At 41.1% G+C, this 25,149-nt stretch overlaps 1 protein-coding gene across 2 annotated transcripts in view; it reads left to right on the forward strand.

The window, feature by feature from the left end:
• BMPR1B (bone morphogenetic protein receptor type 1B) overlaps positions 1–25,149 on the forward strand; it is a 658,563-nt gene that overhangs the window by 607,540 nt on the left and 25,874 nt on the right. For both annotated transcript variants that reach the window (XM_089691636.1, XM_089691637.1), the window contains one exon: positions 2,090–2,282. In XM_089691636.1, coding sequence (XP_089547762.1) covers positions 2,090–2,282 — 193 coding nt within the window. The remainder of the gene's footprint in view (positions 1–2,089; positions 2,283–25,149) is intronic.

A 25,149-nucleotide genomic window follows, 5' to 3' on the forward strand; every position in this document is an offset into this window, starting at 1 on the left:
GATTTGCCTTTGTCCACAGTGCGCAACATTATCAAGAAGTTTGCAACCCATGGCACTGTAGCTAATCTCCCTGGTCGTGGACGGATGAGGAAAATTGATGAAAGATTGCAACGCAGAATAGTCCGGATGGTGGATAAGCAGCCCCAAACATGTTCCAAAGACATTCAAGCTGTCCTGCAGGCTCAGGGAGCATCAGTGTCAGCGCGAACTATCCGTCGACATTTAAATGAAATGAAACGCTATGGCAGGAGACCCAGGAGGACCCCACTGCTGACACAGAGACATAAAAAAGCAAGACTACAGTTTGCCAAAATGTACTTGAGTAAGCCAAAAGCCTTCTGGGAAAACGTCTTGTGGACAGATGAGACCAAGATAGAGCTTTTCGGTAAAGCACATCATTCTACTGTTTACCGAAAACGGAATGAGGCCTACAAAGAACAAAACACAGTACCTACGGTAAAATATGGTGGAGGTTCAATGATGTTTTGGGGTTGTTTTGCTGCCTCTGGCACTGGGTGCCTTGACTGTGTGCAAGGCATCATGAAATCTGAGGATTACCAAAGGATTTTGGGTCGCACTGTAGGGCCCAGTGTCAGAAAGCTGGGTTTGCGTCCAAGATCCTGGGTCTTCCAGCAGGACAATGACCCCAAACATACGTCAAAAAGCACTCAGAAATGGATGGCAAAGAAGCGCTGGAGAGTTCTGAAGTGGCCAGCAATGAGCCCAGATCTAAATCCCATTGAACACCTGTGGAGAGATCTTAAAATTGCTGTTGGGAAAAGGTGTCCTTCCAATAAGAGAGACCTGGAGCTGTTTGCAAAGGAAGAGTGGTCCAAAATTCCGGGTGAGAGGTGTCAGAAGCTTATTGATGGTTATAGGAAGCGACTGATTTCAGTTATGTTTTCCAAAGGGTGTGCAACCAAATATTAAGTTAAGGGTGCCAATACTTTTGTCCAGCCCATTTTTGGGGTTTTGTGTGACATTATGTCATATTTGCTTTTCTGCCTCTGTTTTATATTTGTTCCAATACATACAAAGGGAATAAACATGTGTATAGCAAAACATGTGTTAATGCAATACCTTTTTTGTGTGAAATACTTGATTTTCAGGAAAAATATCAAGGGTGCCAACAATTTCGGCCATGACTGTATCTCCTCCTGTGCCACCATCCCCTCCCTCCTAGATTGTAAGCTTGAAAGAGCAGGGCCCTCGATCCCCTCATGTTTTGCATTGTATTGGTATTGTTCTGTCACATGTTCTGTCCCCCTTTGTAATGTACAGCGCTGAGCGAACTATTGGCGCTTTATAAATACTGAATAATAATAATAATAATAATAATATTTTTTCACCCTTATTTAGCAAACAAAATTCTCATTCTTTTGATTAGCAACTTTCCACTTACTTTTTTCAAGAAAAAAAGATCTACTTGTATTGCAATATGTCATATAAGCTATTATGGAGTTCAGTGCTTGACACTTTGAAACCTTTGCTGTGCTTACCTCCTCTACTACATACTGCAGATATGCAACATAGCTTAGAAAGAACACAGCATAGGCATTTACTATTATGTGGTCAGTTAGAACTTTTGTAGTTAGCTAGTACCTTGTGGTGTTCTTTTTAAAAGTGTTGTGCACCCAGCTTGACTACGGCCACACATGTTGAACAAAGTTGAATTCTAACACTTTCCCTGTAAATAATCATACATTTTCCCTAACTCAAAGCAGATGAAAATAGCAAAAAGGGCAGCGTCAATTGCAATATATTATTAAATCATTTTCCACATTAAAATTTCTGATAAAGTAAGCCCATACATGTGGGTGGTTAATTAATGGACTAAGATTTCCCTAGCTAAAAGTTGCTGTTTCTCCAAATGACAGCATATTTTATTTTACAGTGCCGGACTGCACAGCACCATGGTAACATTTCCAGGTACTCTTGGGAGGAAACAGAAATGGTGCATGCAGTAAAATAAATCTCCAGTGATATATTTTTTTAATTCCTTGATATTTATTCTGGATTAGTCATATTAATAGTAGGTGGTCATTTACGTTTGCAAGTGATATTTTGTTTGTTTTGGGCTTATTCATAGGTGCAAAGGACAATAGCAAAGCAGATTCAAATGGTGAAACAGATTGGCAAAGGACGGTACGGAGAAGTATGGATGGGCAAGTGGCGAGGAGAGAAGGTCGCAGTCAAAGTGTTCTTTACCACCGAGGAAGCCAGCTGGTTTAGAGAAACAGAAATTTATCAAACCGTGCTCATGAGACATGAAAACATTTTAGGTAAGTTACATTTGTAATGGAGCTTTACTGTAACACGCCAGCTTTATTTAAAAGAGCTAGGCACATGACATGAGGGTTAGGTTCTAACAGAGGCGAAAAATGGAACAAGCACCGAGAGTGCAATCAGAGTGGCAGAATGCAAAGCATGCTGTGCATTTGCTTGTTGGTAAGTGAGAACAGTACACAATCCTTTATTCCGGTAATATGGCGATTAAACAGAGACAGAAGTCTGCTTGTATTCTACCCCTCCTGCATACACACACTTTATACATTATATGATCCCCTGAAACAAATAGAATTGCTGATTACCTTATCTGTGTAAATATTGTAGAATAGACAGTGCGCTGAACGATCAGACACAAAGTAGCTGTAACTTCCAGTTTACTAAATAGGTGTAAAGTTAGAAGCAACAATGCAAAACTGGTTCAAGATGGCAAAGAGCATGCATACACTGCAGAACAATACAAAACAGATTATGAAAGATGCACAAGCATGGACTCTTTACAGCAATGTCTGTGTGTATGAGCCAGGGCAAAGTGGTTGCAAAAAATATATTATATGTTTCCAAAACCTCTGCTGCTGTTCACATGTCAGTGTCAGGAAAAAGGATAAAAGGACATCTGCCTGCACCTGAGCATGGTGAGTAAATGGGCACTTAACTCCACCTTCATTCAATGGTATGTTGGCTTTTGATGCTGAAAACCCAGCACCAGGTAAAAAGTGTGGTTAACGGTGGAAGGAACAGAGTCAAGAATTATGACTGGAAGATATGTTTGTTTGAGTACCCAAAATATAAACAAGGCTTACCAGGCAACACCTGCACCTATAATGGTAAGCATTTAACCTTCTCTTGACATTAAGCCCTAACATATAGCCTTATATGCAATACCTTAAAACATAACCATCATCCATTAACCATAATCAGTAATCCTAACCTTGAACAGACCTCTAATCTTACCCAGTGGAAATAAAAAAGCAACACTCTAGCACTAAAGTGTAGGGGGTCAGTGGCAGATATAAAGGTCAATCATGTAGCAATATTTCTTGTTGGCTCCATACTTCTGTAGGTGATCAGGTTCACTCAAGGCCTTATTCCCTTCTTCAGATTGGGAGGATCCTAACAACAAAGAGCAAGGAGGGCGCACCAGCCTTGTGCATTACCTTAGGTGCAAGTTATTGTAAAGAAATAAGTCCATCAGAGCTGCTAAGAGGATGATTTATCCCGGAAATTTGTTAGCTTCTGCTTCTGCCATGTGATGTCACCCAGGTTCATCTGTCATCACTGGTTGAGTTCATGACTGAGGTTGTTTTCATAGTGATTGTATGAGCCTATTATACAGTTTGGTTTGTGAGTATAACTATTTGTGTGAATTTCTCTACATTAAACAGTACCTAAGGTAATATACGAGGCCTTGTGCCCTTCTTACTCTTTTTTCCACTAATCTTAACCACAAACACCAAATTAACTAAATGAATGTAATATGTATTTACCTTCTCCTTACAGAAGTATTGGGTTTTTCTGCACAAAAACAAGGGACTTAATTTTTTTAATTCTAATTTAAAGTGTTACTAAACCCAGGACCCTGCATTCACTATATCTGGTCTCCCACAGTACACAAAACATGGAAATGCAATTATTTTAGTAAATATAAACTGATAAATACCTTATCTCATCAGCAGTTAGAGCAGTCTTCTGACTTCTATCAGTGTCCAGCAGAGCATGTTAAAGCTTGTAGGGGGAGTTTTCATTTTGCTCTAGGAGGATGCAGGACCCCTGACCTCTATCTAGACAGTGCTGATTGGCCCTGTGCTGATCACATGCCCTCTCCCAATAAAAAAAAAAACCTCTCTAGCAATACACACCAAACTGAGCATGTGAAGAGTGACTCCACACACAATATGTCTTATCAGAAGCTAAGAGGGGTACACTGGAAGAAGGGGAGGATCAGAAAAGTCAGGATCAAACAGCCTTTTTACACAATGCAGAGGATTAACCCCTTAGGTTCCACAGTGAGTAAATCAAGCATGCTTTACTGCTTAAACAGATGGATTTTACTGTTGTGGGTTTAGTAACACTTTAACCGCTTAAGGACAGCCCTATAGTAGATTTACTGCTACAGGGCGGTACATGTGCGCAGGGTCACGTATATATATGTCATCCTGAATTCCTGCCCAGTGCCATTACAGTGTCAGTGCTTTTTTTAGCTGGGGATGTCAGTGACACCAAATCAGTTCCCCCCAGTGTCAGAATGTCCTCCGCAGTCCTGCTATACAGTAAGTCGCTGATTGCCGCCATAAGTCGCTGATCGTCGCCATAAGTCGCTGATCGCTGCCATTATTAGTATAAACAAAATTCCAGTATCTATACCGCCATTTGTAAACGCTATAACTTTCACGTAAACTAATTAATTTACACGTATTGGGATTTTTTTTAGCAGACATGTTGCAGAATACATTTTGGCCTAAGTTTATGACGAAATTTGATTTTAAAATTTTTTTACTGGATATGTTTAATAGCCAAAAGTCCAAAATATAGTTTTTTTCTCAAAATTGTCGGACTTTTTTTTTATAGTGCAAAAAATAAAAAACGCACAGGCAATCAAATACACCAAAAGAAAGCTCAATTCGTGGGAACAAAAGGACGTAAATTTAATTTGGGTGTAGCGTTGCATGACCCTGCAATTGTCAGTTAAAGTAATGCAGCGCCGAAACGCAAACCGCTTCTTTAGCTGTTTCCTGACCGCCCTATAGCAGAAATACTGCTACAGGACGGGACAGGTGTGCAGAATCACGTATATATACGTGATTCATGCTCCCGTGGTTTTCATGCCCCTCCCAGATAGCGTCAGATTTGTACCAGTAATTACAATTAACCCCTTGATTGCCAGGAACATGCTCATACACAATAAACCTCCATTGCTAGTATAGTGTCTGAATAGATCAATATCTTTGATCAAATCAGCACTATACCAGCATTCACATTATTATAGCGTCCCCAAAAACACAGCGTTAGGGGGATCAGCCCCGGAACCTGCCAACACCTGCGCTTAGCCCCTACGCTTATGCCCCCCCTTCTCCCCCCAGCAAGTGCAGTGTCAGTAGGTCACTGTCACTTGATACACTGCACACAAAATCACAGTGTTCACAGAATCAGGCCTGATCTCTGCTAGCACTTGCTGGTAAATTTTGATGACTCTCATATGCAGCAGAGTGCCAGTACCAGTGCCGCTCTACCTTTTGGTGAACTGGCGAGTACCAGCAGCCTAGTACAACATGGTCTTTCATATACCAGCGCTGCAGTATCATTTGGACATGTCGAGTCCCATAAGTGCAGTACAAGCTGGTGCGGTGGCGAGCACAAGTATTGTCACGCAACATCCAAGAATTCGCACACAGGCCCGTAGAGCCCCTAGTATCCTTCCGGATGTGCTTGCAAATCCCAATTGGTAGCTTACAAATTCTGCAGCACTTATACTTCCCCCATTCACTGCCCAACCTGAAATTCAGGTGGAAACAGCAAATTTAACTACTCCCCTTGATTTTTTGGAGCTGTTTTTCACGGACGATCTCTATGCATTGATTGTGGATCAAAGCAATTTATATGCACAACAATTTATCGCCGCCAACTCAAATTCAAACCTTGCCAGACCATTCACATGGAAACCCATTACGGTTTCCAAATTTAATTCTTTTTGGGCCTAACCCTCAACATGGGCATTACTAAAAAAAATGGATTGCAGTTGTATTGGTCCACAGACCTGATTCATCATATGCCCATGTTCTCTGCTGCCATGGCCAGGCAGAGATATGAGAGTATAATGTGTTTTATGCATTTCAACGACAATACACTCTGTCGTCCTCGGGTTGACCCTGAATTTGACCAGCTCCACAAATTCGGCCCCTCGTAAATCACCTTAAGTAAAAATTTACAGATGTCTATACTCCCCAGCAAAAAATCTGCGTTGATGAGTCCCTCATTCATTTCTCTGGCTGCCCTGCATTCAAACAATTTCTCCCCAGCAAGCATGCCAGATATGGGGTCAAGATGTATAAGAACTGTGAGAGGGCAACAGGCTATACAAGTTTCGGATTTATGAAGGAAAATATAGTCATGTGGAGTGCCCCGGATGCCCAGACTACATGGGGAGTAGTGGCAAGATAGTTTGGGACTTGATATCGTCCTTTTTCCATGTGGGGTACCACTTATACGTGGACAATTTTTATTCAAACGTGCCACTATTTAGACATTTAATCTTGGAATTGGTGCATGTGGCACCATGTGACCTAATGTGTGCCCATCATTAGATGTGGGTGGATGCAGGGTGGTATATTCTACACACTTTTTCTGGCAGAGATTTCTTCTAATTTTTTCATTCAGACCACAGGCTGCATACAAAAAAAAGAACATAGCATTGACGTAAAACCAAATCGCAGCAAGCTTTCACCCTATATACAGTTGTGGCCAAAATTATTCAACCCCCAATGCTGTAAAGGGGTTTAGGGACTATAGTGTACATTTGGAATTGTATTCAGAATCAAATCCTACAAGGACGTTGTAACTACCCAAATGCAACTAAAATGACATCAATTGTTTATGTAATACAGTAGTAAATGGTTCTTATGTGGTTTCTTCATTGCCACAATTATTCAACCCCTTAAAGACTACCACTCTGAAGAACAGAGGTTCATACAGGTGCTTTCCATCAGGTATTGAAAACACCTGTGGATGTCACCGAGCAGCAATCAAGCATAATAAGCACCAATTAGGCAGCTTTAAAATGACTGTGATACTCAGCTCCTTCTAGACATTTACTGGTGTGGTTACAAACATGGTGAAGGCAAGAGAATGGTCCAGGAAGACAAGAGAAGAGGTGATTTCTCTTCACAGGAAGGGCAATGGCTATAAGAAGATTGCAAAGATGTTAAACATACCAAGAGACACCTTAGGAAGCATCATTCGCAAATTCAAGGCAAAGGGCACTGTTGAAACGCTACCTGGTCGTGGCAGAAAGAAGATGCTGACTTCGACTGCTGTGCGCTACCTGAAGCGTAGAGTGGAGAGAAGTCCCCGTGTGACTGCTGAGGAACTGAGAAAAGATTTGTCAGATGTGGGTACAGAAGTTTCAGCCCAGACAATAAGACGCACACTGCGTAATGAAGGCCTCCGTGCCAGAACTCCCAGGCGTACCCCCTTGCTGTCTCCAAAGAATAAGAAGAGTCGACTGCAGTATGCCAAAAGCCATGTGGACAAACCACAAAAGTTGTGGGATAGTGTTCTGTGGACTGATGAAACAAAATTAGAACTGTTTGGGCCCATGGATCAACGCTATGTTTGGAGGAGGAAGAACAAGGCCTATGATGAAAAGAACACCTTGCCTACTGTGAAGCATGGTGGAGGGTCAATCATGCTTTGGGGCTGTTTTGCTTCTGCAGGTACAGGGAAGCTTCAGCGTGTGCAAGGTACCATGAATTCTCTTCAGTACCAGGAGATATTGGATGGAAACGTGATGCAGTCCGTCACACACCTGAGGCTTGGGAGACGTTGGACCTTTCAACAGGACAATGATCCCAAGCATACCTCCAAGTCCACTAGAGCATGGTTGCAGAGGAAAGGCTGGAACATTTTGGAGTGGCCATCGCAGTCACCAGACTTAAATCCGATTGAGAACCTCTGGTGGGACTTAAAGAAAGCAGTTGCAGTGCGCAAGCCTAAGAATGTGACTGAACTGGAGGCCTTTGCCCATGAAGAATGGGCGAAGATACCCGTAGATCGCTGCAAGACACTTGTGTCAAGCTATGCTTCACGTTTAAAAGCTGTTATAACTGTAAAAGGATGCTGTACTAAGTACTAAGATTGAATGTCACTTGGGGGTTGAATAAAACTGATAATGCTGTGAGCACAGAAAAGACATTTGTGGTTATTTCATTATAACTGTTATGTTATATTTGTCTGACCTACAAGTGCCTCTTTAATGTAAATGTAAGCAAGATGACTGAATGATCAAAAGCAATGTCAAACTGGCCAAAACACTCAATTTCAGTGGGGGTTGAATAATTTTGGCCACAACTGTAAATCTGCTTTCTTAACCTACAATTCCTCCCTCCATGCTGCCAAACAAGCCTACTTTGTCACTCTCATCAATAGCTTGTCATTCAGTCCTCGTCATCTCTTCTCTACTTTTAACTCTACTTTCTCCACCTCCACCCAGTAACTCACTCATTGGTTACGAGATTGCAAATTATTTCAAAAACAAGATTGATGCAATTCGTTGGGGTATCTACACAGACATCCATCCCACTTAGCATACCTTATACTAAACCTCCCTCCACACTTTCTTTTTTTAATCTTGCTACTACTGAAGAAGGCACTAAGGTTTTCTCAGAAGCCCGTCTCACTACCTGCCCCCTGGATCCTGTCCCCTCACAACTACTACGGTCACCCTCTTCTTCCGTCCTATGCTCCCTCACTCACATCTTCAATCTTTCCCTCTCTACTGGTGCCTTTCCCTCCCCTCTAAAGCATGCACACATCACTCCCATACTTAAAAAGCCCTCCATGGACCCCACCAACATGAACAACTTAAGACCCATCTCTCTGCTGCCATTTACCTCTAAACTCCTAGAACGCTTAGTCTACAATCGCCTGAGCTCCCACCTCACCAACAACAACCTTCTTGACTCTTTACAGTCTGGCTTTCGCTCTCTACACTCCACTGAAACTGCACTACTAAAACTCACTAATGATCTACTAACTGCTAAAACCAATGGCCACTACTCCGTACTCTTACTGCTTGACCTCTCTGCGGCTTTTGATATGGTTGACCATCCCCTCCTCAAAAAAAACTCCACTCTCTTGGCCTCAGAGACTCTGCTCTCTCCTGGTTCTCCTCCTACCTATCGCAGCGCTCCTTCAGTGTTACCTATAACGCTGCCTCCTCCTCTTCACTCCCTCTTTCTGTAGGGGTCCCTCAAGGTTCTGTCATTGGACCCCTTCTCTTCTCCATCTACACCTCCTCCCTTGGTCACTTGATAAACTCCCACGGCTTTAAGTACCATCTCTATGCTGATGACACACAAATCTATCTTTCTACCCCTCACCTTACCCCTTCAGTCTCCACTCGCCTTACTAACCTACTAAGTGACATATCGGCATGGATGTCACTCCTCTTCCTCAAACTCAATCTTTCCAAAACTGAGCTCTTAGTATTCTTTCCAGCACGTGCCCCCTCCCCTGACTTCTCCATCAAGATCAATAACACAATCATCAGTCCCTCCCCTCATACCAGGGTACTAGGTGTAATCCTAGACTCTCATCTGTCCTTTCAGCCCCAAATCCAATCACTGTCCAAATCGTGTAGACTTCACCTCGCAACATCTCCAAGATACGACCGTTCCTAACCTCGGAAACCACTAAGCAACTTATTCACTTCCTTGTTAGATCTCGCCTTGACTATTGTAACTCCCTCCTCATTGGCCTACCTCATCGCAGGCTATCCCCTCTTCAGTCTATCATGAATGCTGCTGCCAGACTCATCCACCTTACTAACCGTTCTGTATCTGCCACCCCTCTCTGCCAATCCCTCCACTTGCTTCCCATTGCCCAATGGATAAAATTCAAAACACTAACAATAACGTATAAGGCCATTTATAACTCTGCCCCAAATTACATCACTGATCTTGTCTCTAAATAACATCCAAACCATACTCTCCGCTCCTCGCAAGACCTTCTGCTCTCTAGCCCCCTTGTCTCCTCCTCCCATGCTCGCCTCCAGGACTTCTCCAGAGATTCCCCCATCCTCTGGAACTCTCTACCCCAATTTATCAGACTATCGCCTACTCTGCTTACTTTTAGGCGATCTCTGAAAACCTATCTATTCAGGGAAGCCTATGCTGCCCTCAGATAATACTGGAATCTTCTACTCTTCCAACCAGTCCATCCCCCACAGTTACTACCTTTTGTACCACTAGCCCCTCCCTCCTAGATTGTAAGCTCCAAGGAGCAGGGTCCTCCTAACCATATTGTTGCTGTATTGTCTCCCGTTATACTGTAAAGCGCTGAGCAAACTGTTGGTGCTATAGAAATTTTGTATAATAATAAAAATAATAATAATATATACCCAACAAGGGTACTGGTACATCACTGGAATTTGAATGGTTATATGGTATCGTTTTTTTCAGCCGGCAATCGACTTTCTTGTAAAAGCAATCCTAGTGGCTAATTAGCTGCAGGACTGCTTTTAAAAGCAGCAGGAGGCGATGCCCCCCCTCCCCTCTGTCTTCCACTGCCTCCTCGTGCAGTCCCATGCCACCGGGGGAACCTGAGAATGCAGCCAATGTTTCTGCCAGCTGACCATAGAGCTGATTGGAGACCAGAATGGTGGCAATCGTCTCTATAGTCTAAGAAATAGGAAGCTACAAGCATTTCATCACTTCAGTTTCGGAGGATATAAACAGCGCCATTTGTAAATTGGGAAAGCATCTGATCACACTGATGTTAGTGAGATTAGATAATGTAAGGGCAGAGGGGATATCTAGAGTCTGATAGACTTCTCAAAAAAGAATATATGACAATACCCATTGAAGTTATAGGGGATATTTGCATTCCCTGCGATAGCATTACAAGTGAACAAAAAAAAAAATGAAAGGGACAGTGTAAAAATAATTTAAAAAATCAAAATAACTTAAAAAAAAAGCACCCTCGCCAAACGCCCCCCCCCCACGCTCCCACGCACCTACTTGCTCGAGCTTTGACCCTGTGCCGGTATGTAAACAGCGGTTGCACCATGCATGTGAGGTATCGCCACGAACATCAGATCAAGGGCAATAATTCTAGCACTAAACCTCCTCTGCAAATCTAAAATGGTAGCTTTTAAAAGCTTTTAAATTGTTGCCTATGGATATTACATTGCCATTGCATGGGGCATGCGCAGTTTTGCAGCATGTCATGTTTGGTATATATTTACTCGGCATACCATCATCTTTTATATTTTACCAAAATATTGCCAATATATTGTGTTTTTGAATATTAAAAATAAAAAAAGTGTATTTTTAAAAAATAATTTACGTTTTAAAAATTGCTGCGCGAATACTATGTGACATAAAAATTGCAGCACCCACCATTTTATTCACTAGGGTGTCTGCTTTAAAAACAATGTAATGTTTTGGGGTTCAAAGTAAGTAAAATAAAATAAATAAAATACTGATTTTTTCATGTGAACAAAAAGTGTCAGAAAAGTCTTGGTCTTCAGGTGGTTAGAAGAGTGAATGATGTGTGGCATAAACTTCTAATGCTGGGCATAGAATGCCCCCACCCCCAAAAAGACGCCTCTTTAGGAAAGTATTTGCTGAGAGGCAATAGAAGAATTAATTTTTTTACCACAAATTTTTGGAAAATTACAAATAAAAAAATTTTTTTTTACACACAATTGTCAGTTAAATGATTTATTGCTCACACATGCCATGGGTATATGTGGAATCACTCGGCAAAATACATTCTGCTACTTCTCCCGAGTATGGGGGTACCACATGTGAGAGACGTTTTGTCAGTCTAGCCAAGTACAGGATCCCAAAATCCAATAAGCACCTACAGGCTTTTAAAGGGCTTTAATTGCTCATTACACTTCCTGACTACCTATCACAGTTTTGGAGGCCCTGAAATGTCAGGATAGCACCAACCCCCCCCCCCCCAAATAACCACTTTTTGGAAAGTAGACACCCCAAGGAATTTGATAAGAAGCATGATGAGTATTTTGCAGATCTAATTTGTTGCCACAAGTTTTTGGGAAATGAAACAAATGAAACAAAATGAAAATTGGAAAATGAAAATGAAACAAATGAAACAAAAACATATTTTTTCTTTTTTTTTTTATATTTCAAAACCTTGTGAGAAAAAATTAGATCTGCAAAATACTCACCATGCCTCTTTTTTAATTCCTTGGGGTATCTACTTTCCAAAAAGGGGTCATTTGGGGGGGTTTGGTGCTATTCTGGCATTTTAGGGCCTCTGAAACTGTGATAGGTAGTGAGGAAGTGAAATGAGGAAGTTATGCACCATCAGGCTTTCAAAGTGGTCATTGGATTTCAGGCTCCTGTATGTGGCTAGGCTCCCAAAAAGTCTCACACATGTGGCATCCCCATACTTGGTAGCAGAATGTATTTTGTGGTGTAATTCCACATATACCCATGGCTTGTGTGAGAAATATATAATTTAAACTAGAAAAGCTACAATTTCTGGGAAAATTGCATGAAGTGTTCTTGCCTCCACCAGTAGTCTACAACTGGAGTGGGCAGAGTAGCTGGGTGGAGTGGCTTGAGTAACTATTGTGTGGTTGGAGTGGCTGGAGTAACTGTGAAAAGGTTGGACTGGGCAGAGTAACTTTATGGAGTGGGCAGAGTAACTGTGTGGAGTGTTTGGAGTGATTGATCAAATTTAAAAAGTGCACATGGCAAGCTTGATAGAGTGAGAAATGAATTTCAACTTTTATTTTTCAGCTCATACTCTAGCTTTTGTCACTCTGTTGCCTGCTCACACACCTGGGTTCCTATGGCAACTCACTCTACAGCAAGGGCAGAGAAGAGTGGTTAAAAACAAACTGCTCCAACTTGATCACTTCACATTGCCATCTTCAAATGGTTGTAGTTTAAAAATTATAAATCCTACCAAAGAGCTATATATTGTGAGAATCACAAGTCCCAGACCTACATTTTGATGCATAGTATGTCTCTGAAATATTAAAAATGAAGGCACAGTCACAGTTTAGAAATTGCCCTTCAAATTTGAGGTGGCTAGAGTGGAGTTTCAATGAATGTCAATGGGCGGCGTGAGTTGCAAACAAATGGTCATATTGTGAAAACTATCAGGACTATGGCTTAGCTGTGGACATTTTTAGTGGCAGCAGGGATAGCTGAACGTTTTGATATAAGATTTGTGTAGGTGGGCTTGAAAATGAGGGAGCGATGGCAGTTTAGAAATCATGTCCTGATTTTTCAGCTCACACTCTAGCTTTTGTCAGCTCCCACTCTAGTTTTGAACATTCTGCCATTCATTCCTATGGGACCAATTTTACCACAAAAATGACGATATTTCGTGAACCATTCTGCAAAACCTTCCACAAAGTAATAGCACACCAATCGGGAACAATCCGCACGTTTCGGTATATTACTGTCTATGTCGTGTAAAAACTGTGGGAGGAGTCAGGGTGGTAAATTTGGCTATAATAATAAGAATATATATGTGAGATAACAGTAAGTGGTCTTGCCATGCAAGAACACTTAATGACAACTTTGTGCAAAAAAAAAAAAAAATGTTTTTGTCATTTTCCAAAAACTTGTGAAAATAAAATAAATCTTCCATGGACTCTGCAGATAGCTTAGGGTGTCTACTTTCCGAAAAAGGGGTCATTTGGGGGTGTTTGTACTGGCCTGGTATTTTAGCACCTCAAGAAATGTGATGGGCAGTCAGAAAGTAAAAGCTGTGTAAATTCCATTATGTATACCATAGTTTGTAGACGCTATAACTTTCACACAAAGCAAGCAATATACACTTATTGGGATTTTTTAACCAAAAAACTGTAGCAGAATACATTTTGGCCTAAATTTATGATGAAATTTTAGTTTTTTAGATATTTTTCATGACAGAAATGAGAAAATATTGTTTTTCTTTTTTTTTTCAAACCTTTTTTATTTATAGCACCAAAAATAAAAAGCGAGCAGGTGATGAAATACCACCAAAAGAAAGCTCAATTTGTGTGAAAAAAGGACATAAATTTCATTTATTGGGATTTTTTCTTACCAAAAACATGTAGCAGAATACATTTATGACTAACTTTGAGCTTACTATATATTTTTTATAGCCGAAAGTAAAAAAAATATTGTTTTTCTGCAAAATTTTCGGTATTTTTTTGTTTATAGCGTGAAAAATAAAAAGTACACAGGTGATCAAATACCTCTGAAAGAAAGCCCTGTTTGTGTGAAAAAAAGGATGTAAATTTCGTTTGGGTACAGCATTGCATGACCACGAAATTATCAGTTGAAATAGTACAGCGCTGAATAGCAAAAAGAGGCCTGGTCATTAAGGGGGGTAAATCCTGAGGATGGCAAGTGATTAATACAAAATAAATGATCTTCCTACTAGATAATTGGTATGTATTCCAGCCCCATGCATACATTAAGCTAATTTTATATATTTATTTATGTTTATTTATTAAGTACATTTGAAAGGACAAGAGATGCTTAATGTGGTACTAAACCTAGGACCCTGCATTCATTATATCTGGTCTCCCACAGTACACAGAACATGGAAGTGGAATTATTTTAGTAAATATAAACTGCTAAATACATTTTCATATCAGCAGTTAAAGCAGTCTTGTGACGTCTATCAGTATCCAGCAGAGCACATGTTAAAGCTTGTAGGAGGAGTTTTCATTCTGCTTTAGGAAGATACAGAACCCTTGACCTCTGTCTGGACAGCGCTGATTGGCCCTGTGCTGATCATATGCACTCTCCCAAGAAAAGAAAAACCTGAGCATGTGCAGAGTGACTCCACACAATATGTCTTATCAGGAGTTAAGAGGGGACCACTGGAAGAAGGGGAGGATCAGAGAAGTCAGGATCAAACAGCCTTTTTACACAATGCAGAGGTTTAACCCCTTAGGTTCCATAGTGAGTATAACAAGCATGCTTTACTGACTCATTTGACAGTTGTGGGTTTAGTAACACTTTAATTGGGTACATATAGACAGAGATTGATGTGCGATATAAACATTTTAGACACAATCCTGTTTTGCATCGATTTTGTGGACCTAGGGAGAATTACATCATAAGGGATCAAGTGGATCTGGTGACAAAATATCATACTGAAGATTATTCAGATTTGCTTAAAAGGCAGAAGAAAATGAAGAAATCCTATCACTTTTAACCATTTGCCGCCCACCCTATGGCCGAATGGCGGCCAGGAAATGTCATCAGCGTTCTGGGTGGACGCCATATGGCGCCCTCCCGCACATACGCAGATTGCGCTCCTGCAGAGCCGCGCAGCGGCGCGATCTGTCACCGGCCGTGTACCTCGGACACGGCCGATGACAGATCTGAGTACTGGCCCCCGTTGCCGGTACCATGTGACCTGCTGTGACCAATCACAGCAGGTCACATGACAGTTGTATACAATGGATGGCTTCATTCCTGCCATCGATTGTATACTAGTGTCTAGCTGTGAATGGTCACAGCTAATCACATGCACATGTCATGTGATTAGCTGTGGCCAAATCACAGCTAAGCACAAAAAGAAAAAAAAAAAAAACCCTAAATGAATCGATGTCATTCAGGTAAATGCTTGCTATAAGCAAATTGTGTAAAAAGAAAAAATACTGATCACTTCCCCAAAGTAGTACAATGTTACTATGGTAACATTGTACTACTTTGGTCATAGTGAAAAAGGGGTCATTTGGGGATATCTGTACTGTTCTGACATTCTTGGACCTCAAGAAATTAGATTGGCTGTCAGTGCTTCAGGATTGATCAATATTCAGATCTATACCATAGTTTGTGAACTCTTTCCTACAAACTAAAAAATACATCCCAATATGGGTTATTTTCACCAAAGACATGTAGCAGAATACATCTTGGCCTAAATTTATGAAGAACAATTATTTATTTGCAAAGTTTTATAACAGAAACAAAAAAAAACGTGTGTTTTTTTCAAAAGTTTTGGTCTTTTTTTGTTAATTTAGCAAAAAATAAAAACCCCAGCGGTGATTAAATACCACCAAAAGAAAGCTCTAGTTGTGTGAAGAAAATGATAAAATTTTAGTTTGGGTACAATGTTGTATGACCGTGCAATTGTCATTCAAAGTGGGAGAGCGCTGCAACCTGAAAACTGGCCTGGGCAGGAAGGTATAAAAGTGCCCGGTATTGAATTGGTTAATAACTACTAAATAGTCTATAATTGGGTGATTGCCTTCATGCACTAAATGGGGACTGTACATGTTGGGTGAACAAAGGTTTGTTGACGGGTCTGATTTATTTCTGAGCAATTTCTGATTCCTCCATCATTTGCAGTTTTATATTTGTGAGCCCTAAGCTACAGAAAAGAGGGTTTCTTTTCTTATACCTTCCACCAGAAACAAACTAAGGTTAAAAGGGACCTAGACAAGGTATTGGCTTTACAACCCACACCATTTTTTTTTTCGTTGACAGTGATAAAAATTGGGATAAGAATCAGCCCTATTGTATTGTCTGTACTGGCATTGCCAGAACTCTTAGGCACTCAAAGTGGCCATACACTAATAGATTTCTTTTGTTCAGCCTGCGGACTGAGTAAAATAAATATCATGTTTCCTTCATTCACACAAATGGCATGGATGGATGAATTCCCGTGCTGGGCTATTGTATTTTTACAGCTGCCCAGCTATCAGAATACCTGAACCATGCCTGCAGATGACTGGCTGCAGACACTGTTCAGTCAACAATTTTAGCATGGCTCCTTTAATTAAAGTTGATTAAGTAATCATCATTTGTTGACTTGGCAAGGGCACCTGCTGTTAGAATTTCAGACAATTGCTCAGAATCAGCCAAACATTCTAACAGTATATGGCCAGACTACCTGCCCTCAAGTGATGCTCCCTTGTGACCTGACAGCTGGTGCACAGCTTTGACCAATTGTTCTTTTTCCCTGTTTTACTGCAAGAGCATGAATATTGACCTGGGTCCTCTGGATATCCATTGGGCCATAGGGTCCTGTCTCGGTTGTGTTGTGGATGATCTGGCTACGTTATTCCTCGTTCTTTGACAACCTACATAGATTCTTTTTTTTGGTAGTGGACTTTCTGTATGTATTTATTACATAACAGTACATAACTAGGCTAATTTTTAAATGCCATGCATGCATGATTGTGTACATAGCCCCCTCCCCGCCCAAAAGTTTATATAGGATTGACTAAGCAAATAGCTGATAGGGGGCTTAGCAATAAATGCTTAGCTCTCTTATGGCCCATGTGTCTGCCATAATTGCTGCAGCTCCTTTTTCCCCACAACGGTAGCATTATATCTTTTAAAAAGGATCAATCATAAAATAATTGTAGCTGAACACCATATGTAAGATGAAATGGTAGTAAATTACAGTTACCCTTTAATCCCGCTTCCCTGTTCAGGTAATATGTGCCCTACACTCTCTTTCATCTACAGCTGGCTTCAAAATGTATTTTGCAGTTATTGTCATCATCAATTTAAACACTTAGAAAACAATAGTTTATCGCTAGCAAGGATTTAGAAAGGTTCCCATTTCTGAGACATTCCCTACCATATAATTTCACACAATGCACTCGTCAGAGCGAATGTTTTAATTACTTTTAGTAAAGCTGCTATTTATCACTGGTGATGGGCTGTAAATCATGCATTAATCCTCAGTTTAAGGACCTTAATAGCCCTGTTTAATAGTTTTAGCACACCAGAGGCACTCAACCTATGCTATTCAGTCAGACACTTTAGCAGTGAGCCAAGGCTTAAATTTTTCCCCCTCAGTCTTTTATCTCTGTATTTGAGACCATTTCTCAAATTCATACATTCTGTGAAACGCTTGGGCTAGATGACAGATATTTTATGGACATTGTGCTTCCTGTGAGCTATGACATAAAAGCTATATGTGTTCCTCGGATGATTTTCCTTCACATAAAACTGAGTTAATGCCACACCTGGCACCATTAAAGAAATGTTTATTCGTTTCTTAATGTATGCGGAAACATTTTACAAATGTGAGTTTGTAATAAAAGTGGAAATGTAACACAGAGGGGCTGCAATGTATGTAAATGTCAAATACACATTGACAGCAGAAATGATTATTGTTTTGTTTCTGCAAGTCCTTAAAAATAACTTTAAATATATGATGAGCTGTGATGTTCTGTATTCCTAAATTACTTTAACAAAAAGTTCAAATGGTCATATTTATAGACAGTTCTGGAGGAAAGAAATTTGATAAATATTCCCTGGCAAAGGAATGATTTCCATTTAATGTTCACTCTGCAGAGCTCTGAAATGTAAAATGCTAGGGAGTCAAAATCTTTTGAAATATTTACAGATACTGTATATACCCTCACAGGCAAGGGTAAATGTGTAGCTGTATAGTAAACCATGTACTGATATACCCATAGGTAGACCATCCATTGTTGGAGAATAAACCCACCTGCCAACTGGTCATTAATTTTACTTTGAGGTTCATATGCTTGCTTTTAGATTTCTTCTATAACCACATATACACTATACTGCCAAAAATATTGGGACACCCCTCCAAATCACTGGATTCAGGTGTTCCAATCACCTCCATGGCCACAGGTGTATAAAATCAAGCACCTAGACATGCAGACTGCTTCTACAAACATTTTTGAAAGAATGGGTCACTCTCAGGAGCTCAGTGAATTCAAGCGTGGTACCATGACAGGTTGACACCTTTGCAATAAGTCCATCCGTGAAATTTCCTTGCTACTAAATATTTCATGGTCAACTGTTAGTGGTATTATAACAAAGCAATTGGGAACAACAGCAACTCAGCCATGAAGTGGTAGGCCACGTAAAATGACAGAGTGGGGTCAGCGCATGCTGAAGCGCACAGTGCGCAGAAGTCACCAACTGTCTGCAGAGTCAGCAGCTAAAGACCTCCAAACTTCCTGTGGCCTTCAGATTAGCACAACAACAGTACGTAGAAAGCTTCATGGAATGGACTCTACAGCAGTGGAGATGTGACAAATCATGCTTCTATGTCTGGAAATATGATGGACATGTCTTGGTTTGGCAGTTTCCAGGAGAACGGTATGTGGCTGACTGCAGTGTGCCAAGAGTAAAGTTTGGTGGAGGGGAGATTATGGTATGGGGTTGTTTTGCAGGGGTTGGGCTTGGCCCCTTAGTTCCAGTGAAGGGAACTCTTAAGGCATAGGCATACCAAGACATTTTGGACAATTTCATGCTCCCAACTTTGTGGGAAGAGTTTGGGGATAGCCCCTTGCTGTTCCAACATGACTGCGCACCAGTACACAAAGCAAGGTCCATAAAGACATGAATGAGTGAGTTTGGGTAAGAGGAACTTGACTGGTCTGCACAGAGTCCTGACCTCAACCCGATAGAACACTTTTTGGATAAATTAGAGCGGAGACTACGAGCAAGACCTTCTCGTCCAACATCAGTGCCTGGTCTCACAAATACACTTCTGGAAGAATGGTTAAAGGTTCCCATAGACACACTCCTAAACCTTGTGGACATCCTTCCCAGAAGAGTTGAAGCTGTTATAGCTGCAAATGGTGAGCCAACTCAATATTGAACCCTACAGACTAAGACTGAGATGCCATTAAAGTTCATGTGCATGTAAAAGCAGGTGTCCCAATACTTTTGGCAATATAGTATATATCGTTAGTGCTAGTGAAATTTGATGACATCCTTCTCAGTATTATATTAGGAGACAGATGTCTAAGAAGTGCAGTCAGTGCAGATGGGTTTATTCCTTTAATTATGATCCTTGGGGTGGATGTTTACCCTTGCATCAACTATCAGTGGTTAGCATTGTGACGGAATGCTGTGCCCGACCCCTGCCCTTCTCAGCAACTCCTGACCGAAGGACCAGCCAATCTCGCACTGCGCTGTCACTTGCGTAACAATGCCACTCTCAGCTGCGCCCTGCACAAAGATTTTCCAGCTTGTGGGACCACAATCTATGTGCCAGCAGCCTGATAGCGATTGTTACTGGGTTAGGTTAACTACGCAATTAACCCTTCACACTGCCACCACCACCTTTTTACAGAGAAGGAGAAAACTCACAAATGCTAGCAATAACACTATGATATTAGCTAAGCGTCTGTAACACACACTGTCACCACAGACAACTATGTTCAGAGGATTATTACATACAGTAACACTCTTCAAGAAAAAAAGAATTATTTAGTTTGCATTAAAAGCTTTAGAGACAGTTTCAACACTTTTCAAAATAAGGTTTATTACTAAAAAGGTCAAAATGGTGCAATTAAAATATTTACAGAAAAAGATGTTACAAAGACATAAAGAGAACAATAAAGCAACAGAGAAATAAAAGAAAGGAATTAAGAAGGCAGAATACTTGCAAAGTCCTTGGTTTAGCAGAGTTCAAATGTCTGAGCAAAAATATTGCCTTGGCTCTCAAGTCCAGTTGATTGATGTTAAACGAGAGCTGTTTTCTCCAGGCCTGTCAGTCCTTTTCTATGATATTAAAGGGGTGTCGCCTGAGAACAAATCATCCAGTTTGGGGATGGGTTCTAGGAGGTCATCAAGTTTATGACCAAATCGCCTTACAATTTCATACTAATGCTAATAACCTCCAATATGTGCAGGTATTCTAGCAACTGGCAGATTAATATTAAGAATTATATTTCAAACCCAGGGATGCCAAACACAGCACACCCTTATCACCCAGGAGGGAGTAAACTGCTTTCTTCTCTCTCCTATATGCCAACATAGTCATGTATGACCTTGTTTGGCTCGACATGAAATGCTCTACTCAAATATATACCTAATATTAATGTGCCCAGCTCCTGTTGGATGCTATGAATTGTATGTGAAATTGTGACATGTGGAATGAATATTTCATGGCATGCTCTGCATTCCTAGAGCCCTAATGGTCTAACAGGTCATGTGTGATGGCTGACTGAGTTATTGTTTTACGATAGGGCAGAGGAAAGTGGTTTTCATAGTTCCTGAAATCCAGACATCCTGCAGAAGACTAATTAGCGATTTACAGCTCTGGAGCTCACCTCTATTTGTGTTTTATTTAAGATAAGAGGCTATTTTGAAGTTGTTACAGCTTACAGCTACAAATTCCATTTTCTAGAGAAGGAAGGAGAGAGAGATGATTGTAAATGAAAAACAACATGGCTGAGACCTGAACTGTGGTGTACAGCGTCCATGTCTCTATTGCACACAATCCTCACAAGCATTCCTAGGTGTGAAGGTACAGTGATCACAGCTCCCATTATCTGCAGTCATATACTTTTTTCCCTGTGTATTGGGAATGTGGAAGCAGACATCTACAATTTCCTACTTCCAACTATGCTAAATAGCCTCTGGCCTGGAATCTTTCAGTCTTCTTAATACAAAGAGAGCATGCAAATTTAGCTAGTGACTCAGATGAATTATGCAATAATAGGTAAGATTATGATGGAAATAAAAATAGGCCACAACACAGCATAACAAAATCCAAATTATAGGGACTTAGGGAAATATTTTCAGCTAGCCCAGACTTTCAATAAATGAGCTTATTAAGGCAACGTAAAGTATATATCCAAAATATGTTTTGGGATATAGTGGGGAAGGTTTAGAACACCTGTTGGACTTTTACTGCTATTCAAGGCTCTGTTACACATGTGTCAAACACAAGGCCCGTGGGCTGAATCCAACCCGCCAGGGCCACATTGCATGTGGCCCTCACACCTCTCCTGAAGCTGCAATACCCCCTAGTCTCCACCCCTACCTTGTCTCAGCAGTCATCAGCAGAGAGGACTCCTCCGCCAGATCCTGTGCTTCTCCATGTAGCCCCAGCATCCCCTTGTCTCCACCACCCTTGGTCTCAGCATTGAGCTGCCCTCTTCAGGTCCACCTCCAGACCCTGCACTTTCTGTTTCTCAACTCCACCCCCTCTTCTTCCCATCAGCAGCACAAGGTAAGGGGGGTACACTGTGATGTAAGGGATGGTGGGGGACTTTTCATATCTAATGTAAGGGAGAGTAGGATGCTCTGAACATCAAGTCTTATAGATACAATCGGCCCTTTGAGGGTAACCATAATGCTGATGCAGCCCCTAATAAAATGGAGTTTGACACCCCTACTCTGGTAGAAAGATGTTCCCTTACTATCACACTGACAATGGTTTCACCAGGTATATAGTGAGGGAAAACCCCCAGCAGCAATGCAGACAAGATAAACACATTTTTTGTAGAGTAGAAGAAGGCTAGACTCCCAGTCAGATTTTATTTGCTGTCTGCATAGTTGTTGCAAATAATTTTCTCATATCCTGTGTAGTAAAATTATTGCCAGCAGGACAGTAAGGCATCCTTCACACAGCTGTTTAGCCACATACACTGGATTTCAACAGCAAGAAAGAAATGACAGGTGCATATTAATAGTGGCAGCTGCTCAACCTGTATTGACAGGCTGACGTTAGTTGTCACTTTTCACATGAACTTACACATCAAGCAGCTACATGTATTTAGTGACAGATGTCCGAGCCTGAATGCAGTCAGATGCATCCAGGCTCGGACACCTGTCCCTAATTGCAGGTAAAGCATATGTATAGTTAAAGCAATTCTTTTTAGATTTGGATAGAATAGGAAAGTGTTAACCACTGGCAGTTTATTTTTTACTGCACATGTACCATTTGGGAGATTTTTCTTAATTTTCTGTCCTTGAGAGGCAACTGGAAGTGAGAAGAAATCACTCCATAGTGAGGTAAATTCACCTCTTGGAAAGTATTGACCAGAATAAGTGTCCTCTTTGAAAACTATATCCACACTTGTTCTGGTGGCAGCTCTAAAATGTTGGAATTACCATCACTTTCTATATTAGTCACAATAGCAATCAGGACAAATAGAGCAGGTAAATCTTCCCACCGAGGACACAGACAGCAAAAACTTGACCTCCCAACTCAATCCAAAACGTCCAAAAAAAATCCAAGTTTGGGCCACAGTTACACTTTAAAGTAGATTATGGATTATTTTCTGGATCCCCCCTTAGGCTGGAAAAAAAGAAAAAAATAGAAAGCTCCACTGCCAACGCTGGCTGCTGGCCATCTGACTGCTCCGCTGGCTTGACAGTTCTTAAATATGTAAAGGGTGGGTCTATCGCGTATGTGAGCCTGCCCCCATGTGACACCATTGACCCAGCATGTCCCAGTAGATAATGTTACATGGGGGAAGGGTCACATGGGTGATGCCACTGTGTGGCCCTGCCCCTTACATATTTAAGAACTGTCAAGCCAGCGGAGCAGTCAGACGCGGGGAGCCAGCATCGGAAACGGAGCCTTCTTTTTTTTTTTTTTTTTTTCCGGTCAGCAGCAGCAATGTGATTGATGCTGGATCTACTTCAGGGGACATTCTTTTATTTTCCTTCTTTTAATAAAAGACTTGTCAAAGACTGTCTCCTGTCTTTTTTCACACTACAGTTTTTTTTTGTGAATGGGTAGTGGTACCATTCACATAGAGGGGGCCAGGATCTGGGGGCCCCTTTGCTAAAGGGGGGCATCCAGAGTTTGATAAGCCCCCCCCCCACAGACCCCACAACCACAGCCCAGGGTTGTGGGGAAGAGGCCCTTGTCCCCATCAACATGGGGACAAGGTGCTTTGGGGGGGAGCCCCCCTGCCCCAAAGCACCCCCCATGTTGAGGGCATGTGGCCAGGTATAGTTCAGGAGGGGGGGCGCTCACTCGTCCCCCCTTTGCTGACCTGCTGAGCTGCCTGCTCGGACAAGGGTTTGGTATGGATTTTGGGGGGGACCCCACGTCATTTTTCTTATTCTTTTTTGGCGCTGTTTTTTAATAATTTTTTTAATGCCGGCAATTTTGTCAGTGGGGAACCCTTTTTTTGGAGCATTTTTGAGGCGGTTATCATTCATTTCAATGGGAAAAGGCATTTTTAAGGCTTTTTTTTAACTCCCCAAACATGCCTTAAAGATGCTGCAAGCAGGATTTTTTACAGTGCACCGCAAGCGCATCACCTCAGTGTGAAAACATACATAGATACATATATTCACATACACAGGGATGCAGTTTTCTTGAGCTTTGCAGGCATTTTTTTTTACGCAAAAATGCTTCAAAAACTCCTCAGTGTAAAAGCAGCCTTAACATTAGTTTATTACCTGGTAATCCTGCCAGTAAATTTTTTATTTTTCAACTTTCTTTAAGTGCTTGTTCAAACAGCACTGCACGTTAATATGCTTGGTTTTAGCGTTCAAGCAGCTGTCAGTTCAAGGGCAGTGAGGCTGCAGTGCACATTTCAGATTTTAGATTTTATTAGAAGTGTCAAAAAGTGATAAATGGTTAGCACTTCCGCCTGGCAGTACTAGCGTCCTCAGTTCAAATCCCAGCCATGGCACCACCTGCTTGGAGTTTGCATGTTCTCCCTGTGCCTGCGTGGGTTTCCTCCGGGTGCTCCGGTTTCCTCCCACACTCCAAAGACATGCTGGCAGGTTAATTGGCTCCTGTCTAAAATTGTCCCTAGTATGTGTATGTATGAATGTAAGTTAGGGACCTTAGACTGTACTCCCCTTGAGGGCAGGGTCTGATGTGAATGTACAATATATATATGTAAAGCGCTGCGTAAATTGACAGCACTATATAAGTACCTGAAATAAATAAATAAATATATAAATAAGAGTCTACACTTTTCATTGATTATATTACTGATTCAAAACACTGTGAAAATATAGTGAAAAATTTAAAAAATCATAAGAGATCATAAATAATATATCCTAAGCTGTTGTGTTTATTTACCCCTATAAAGGGTTACAAATATGAAATTCAAAACACGAACCTTCATTTAGTACAGTGCTATGAAACACAACCTAACAACTTCAGACATATAAAATGCAAAGTAGCATTCAAACGTAAGAGAAAAGTGTGTACCATCACTAATAATTCAATTGTAATGTGGGGAAAAAATATATAAAACAACGTGTGCAAATCAGTTTACAAAAATGTATTGGCATTACAAGAAATAATAATATAATAAAGTCCTTCTTTAGTGTCCAAATAATTCTCTTTCATACGCTTCATAATATAGTGGACCGCACTGCACCTCTCAGCTGTGCTGCAGTATGCGTTTTTATGTGCTGCGTTGATCCAGTGTGGAAAAATGCAGGTCACCACTCA

This window comes from Staurois parvus, unplaced genomic scaffold (assembly GCF_062004578.1).
Source record: "Staurois parvus isolate SC_StPar_1 unplaced genomic scaffold, SC_StPar_1.0 ptg000566l, whole genome shotgun sequence".
NCBI lineage: Eukaryota > Metazoa > Chordata > Amphibia > Anura > Ranidae > Staurois > Staurois parvus.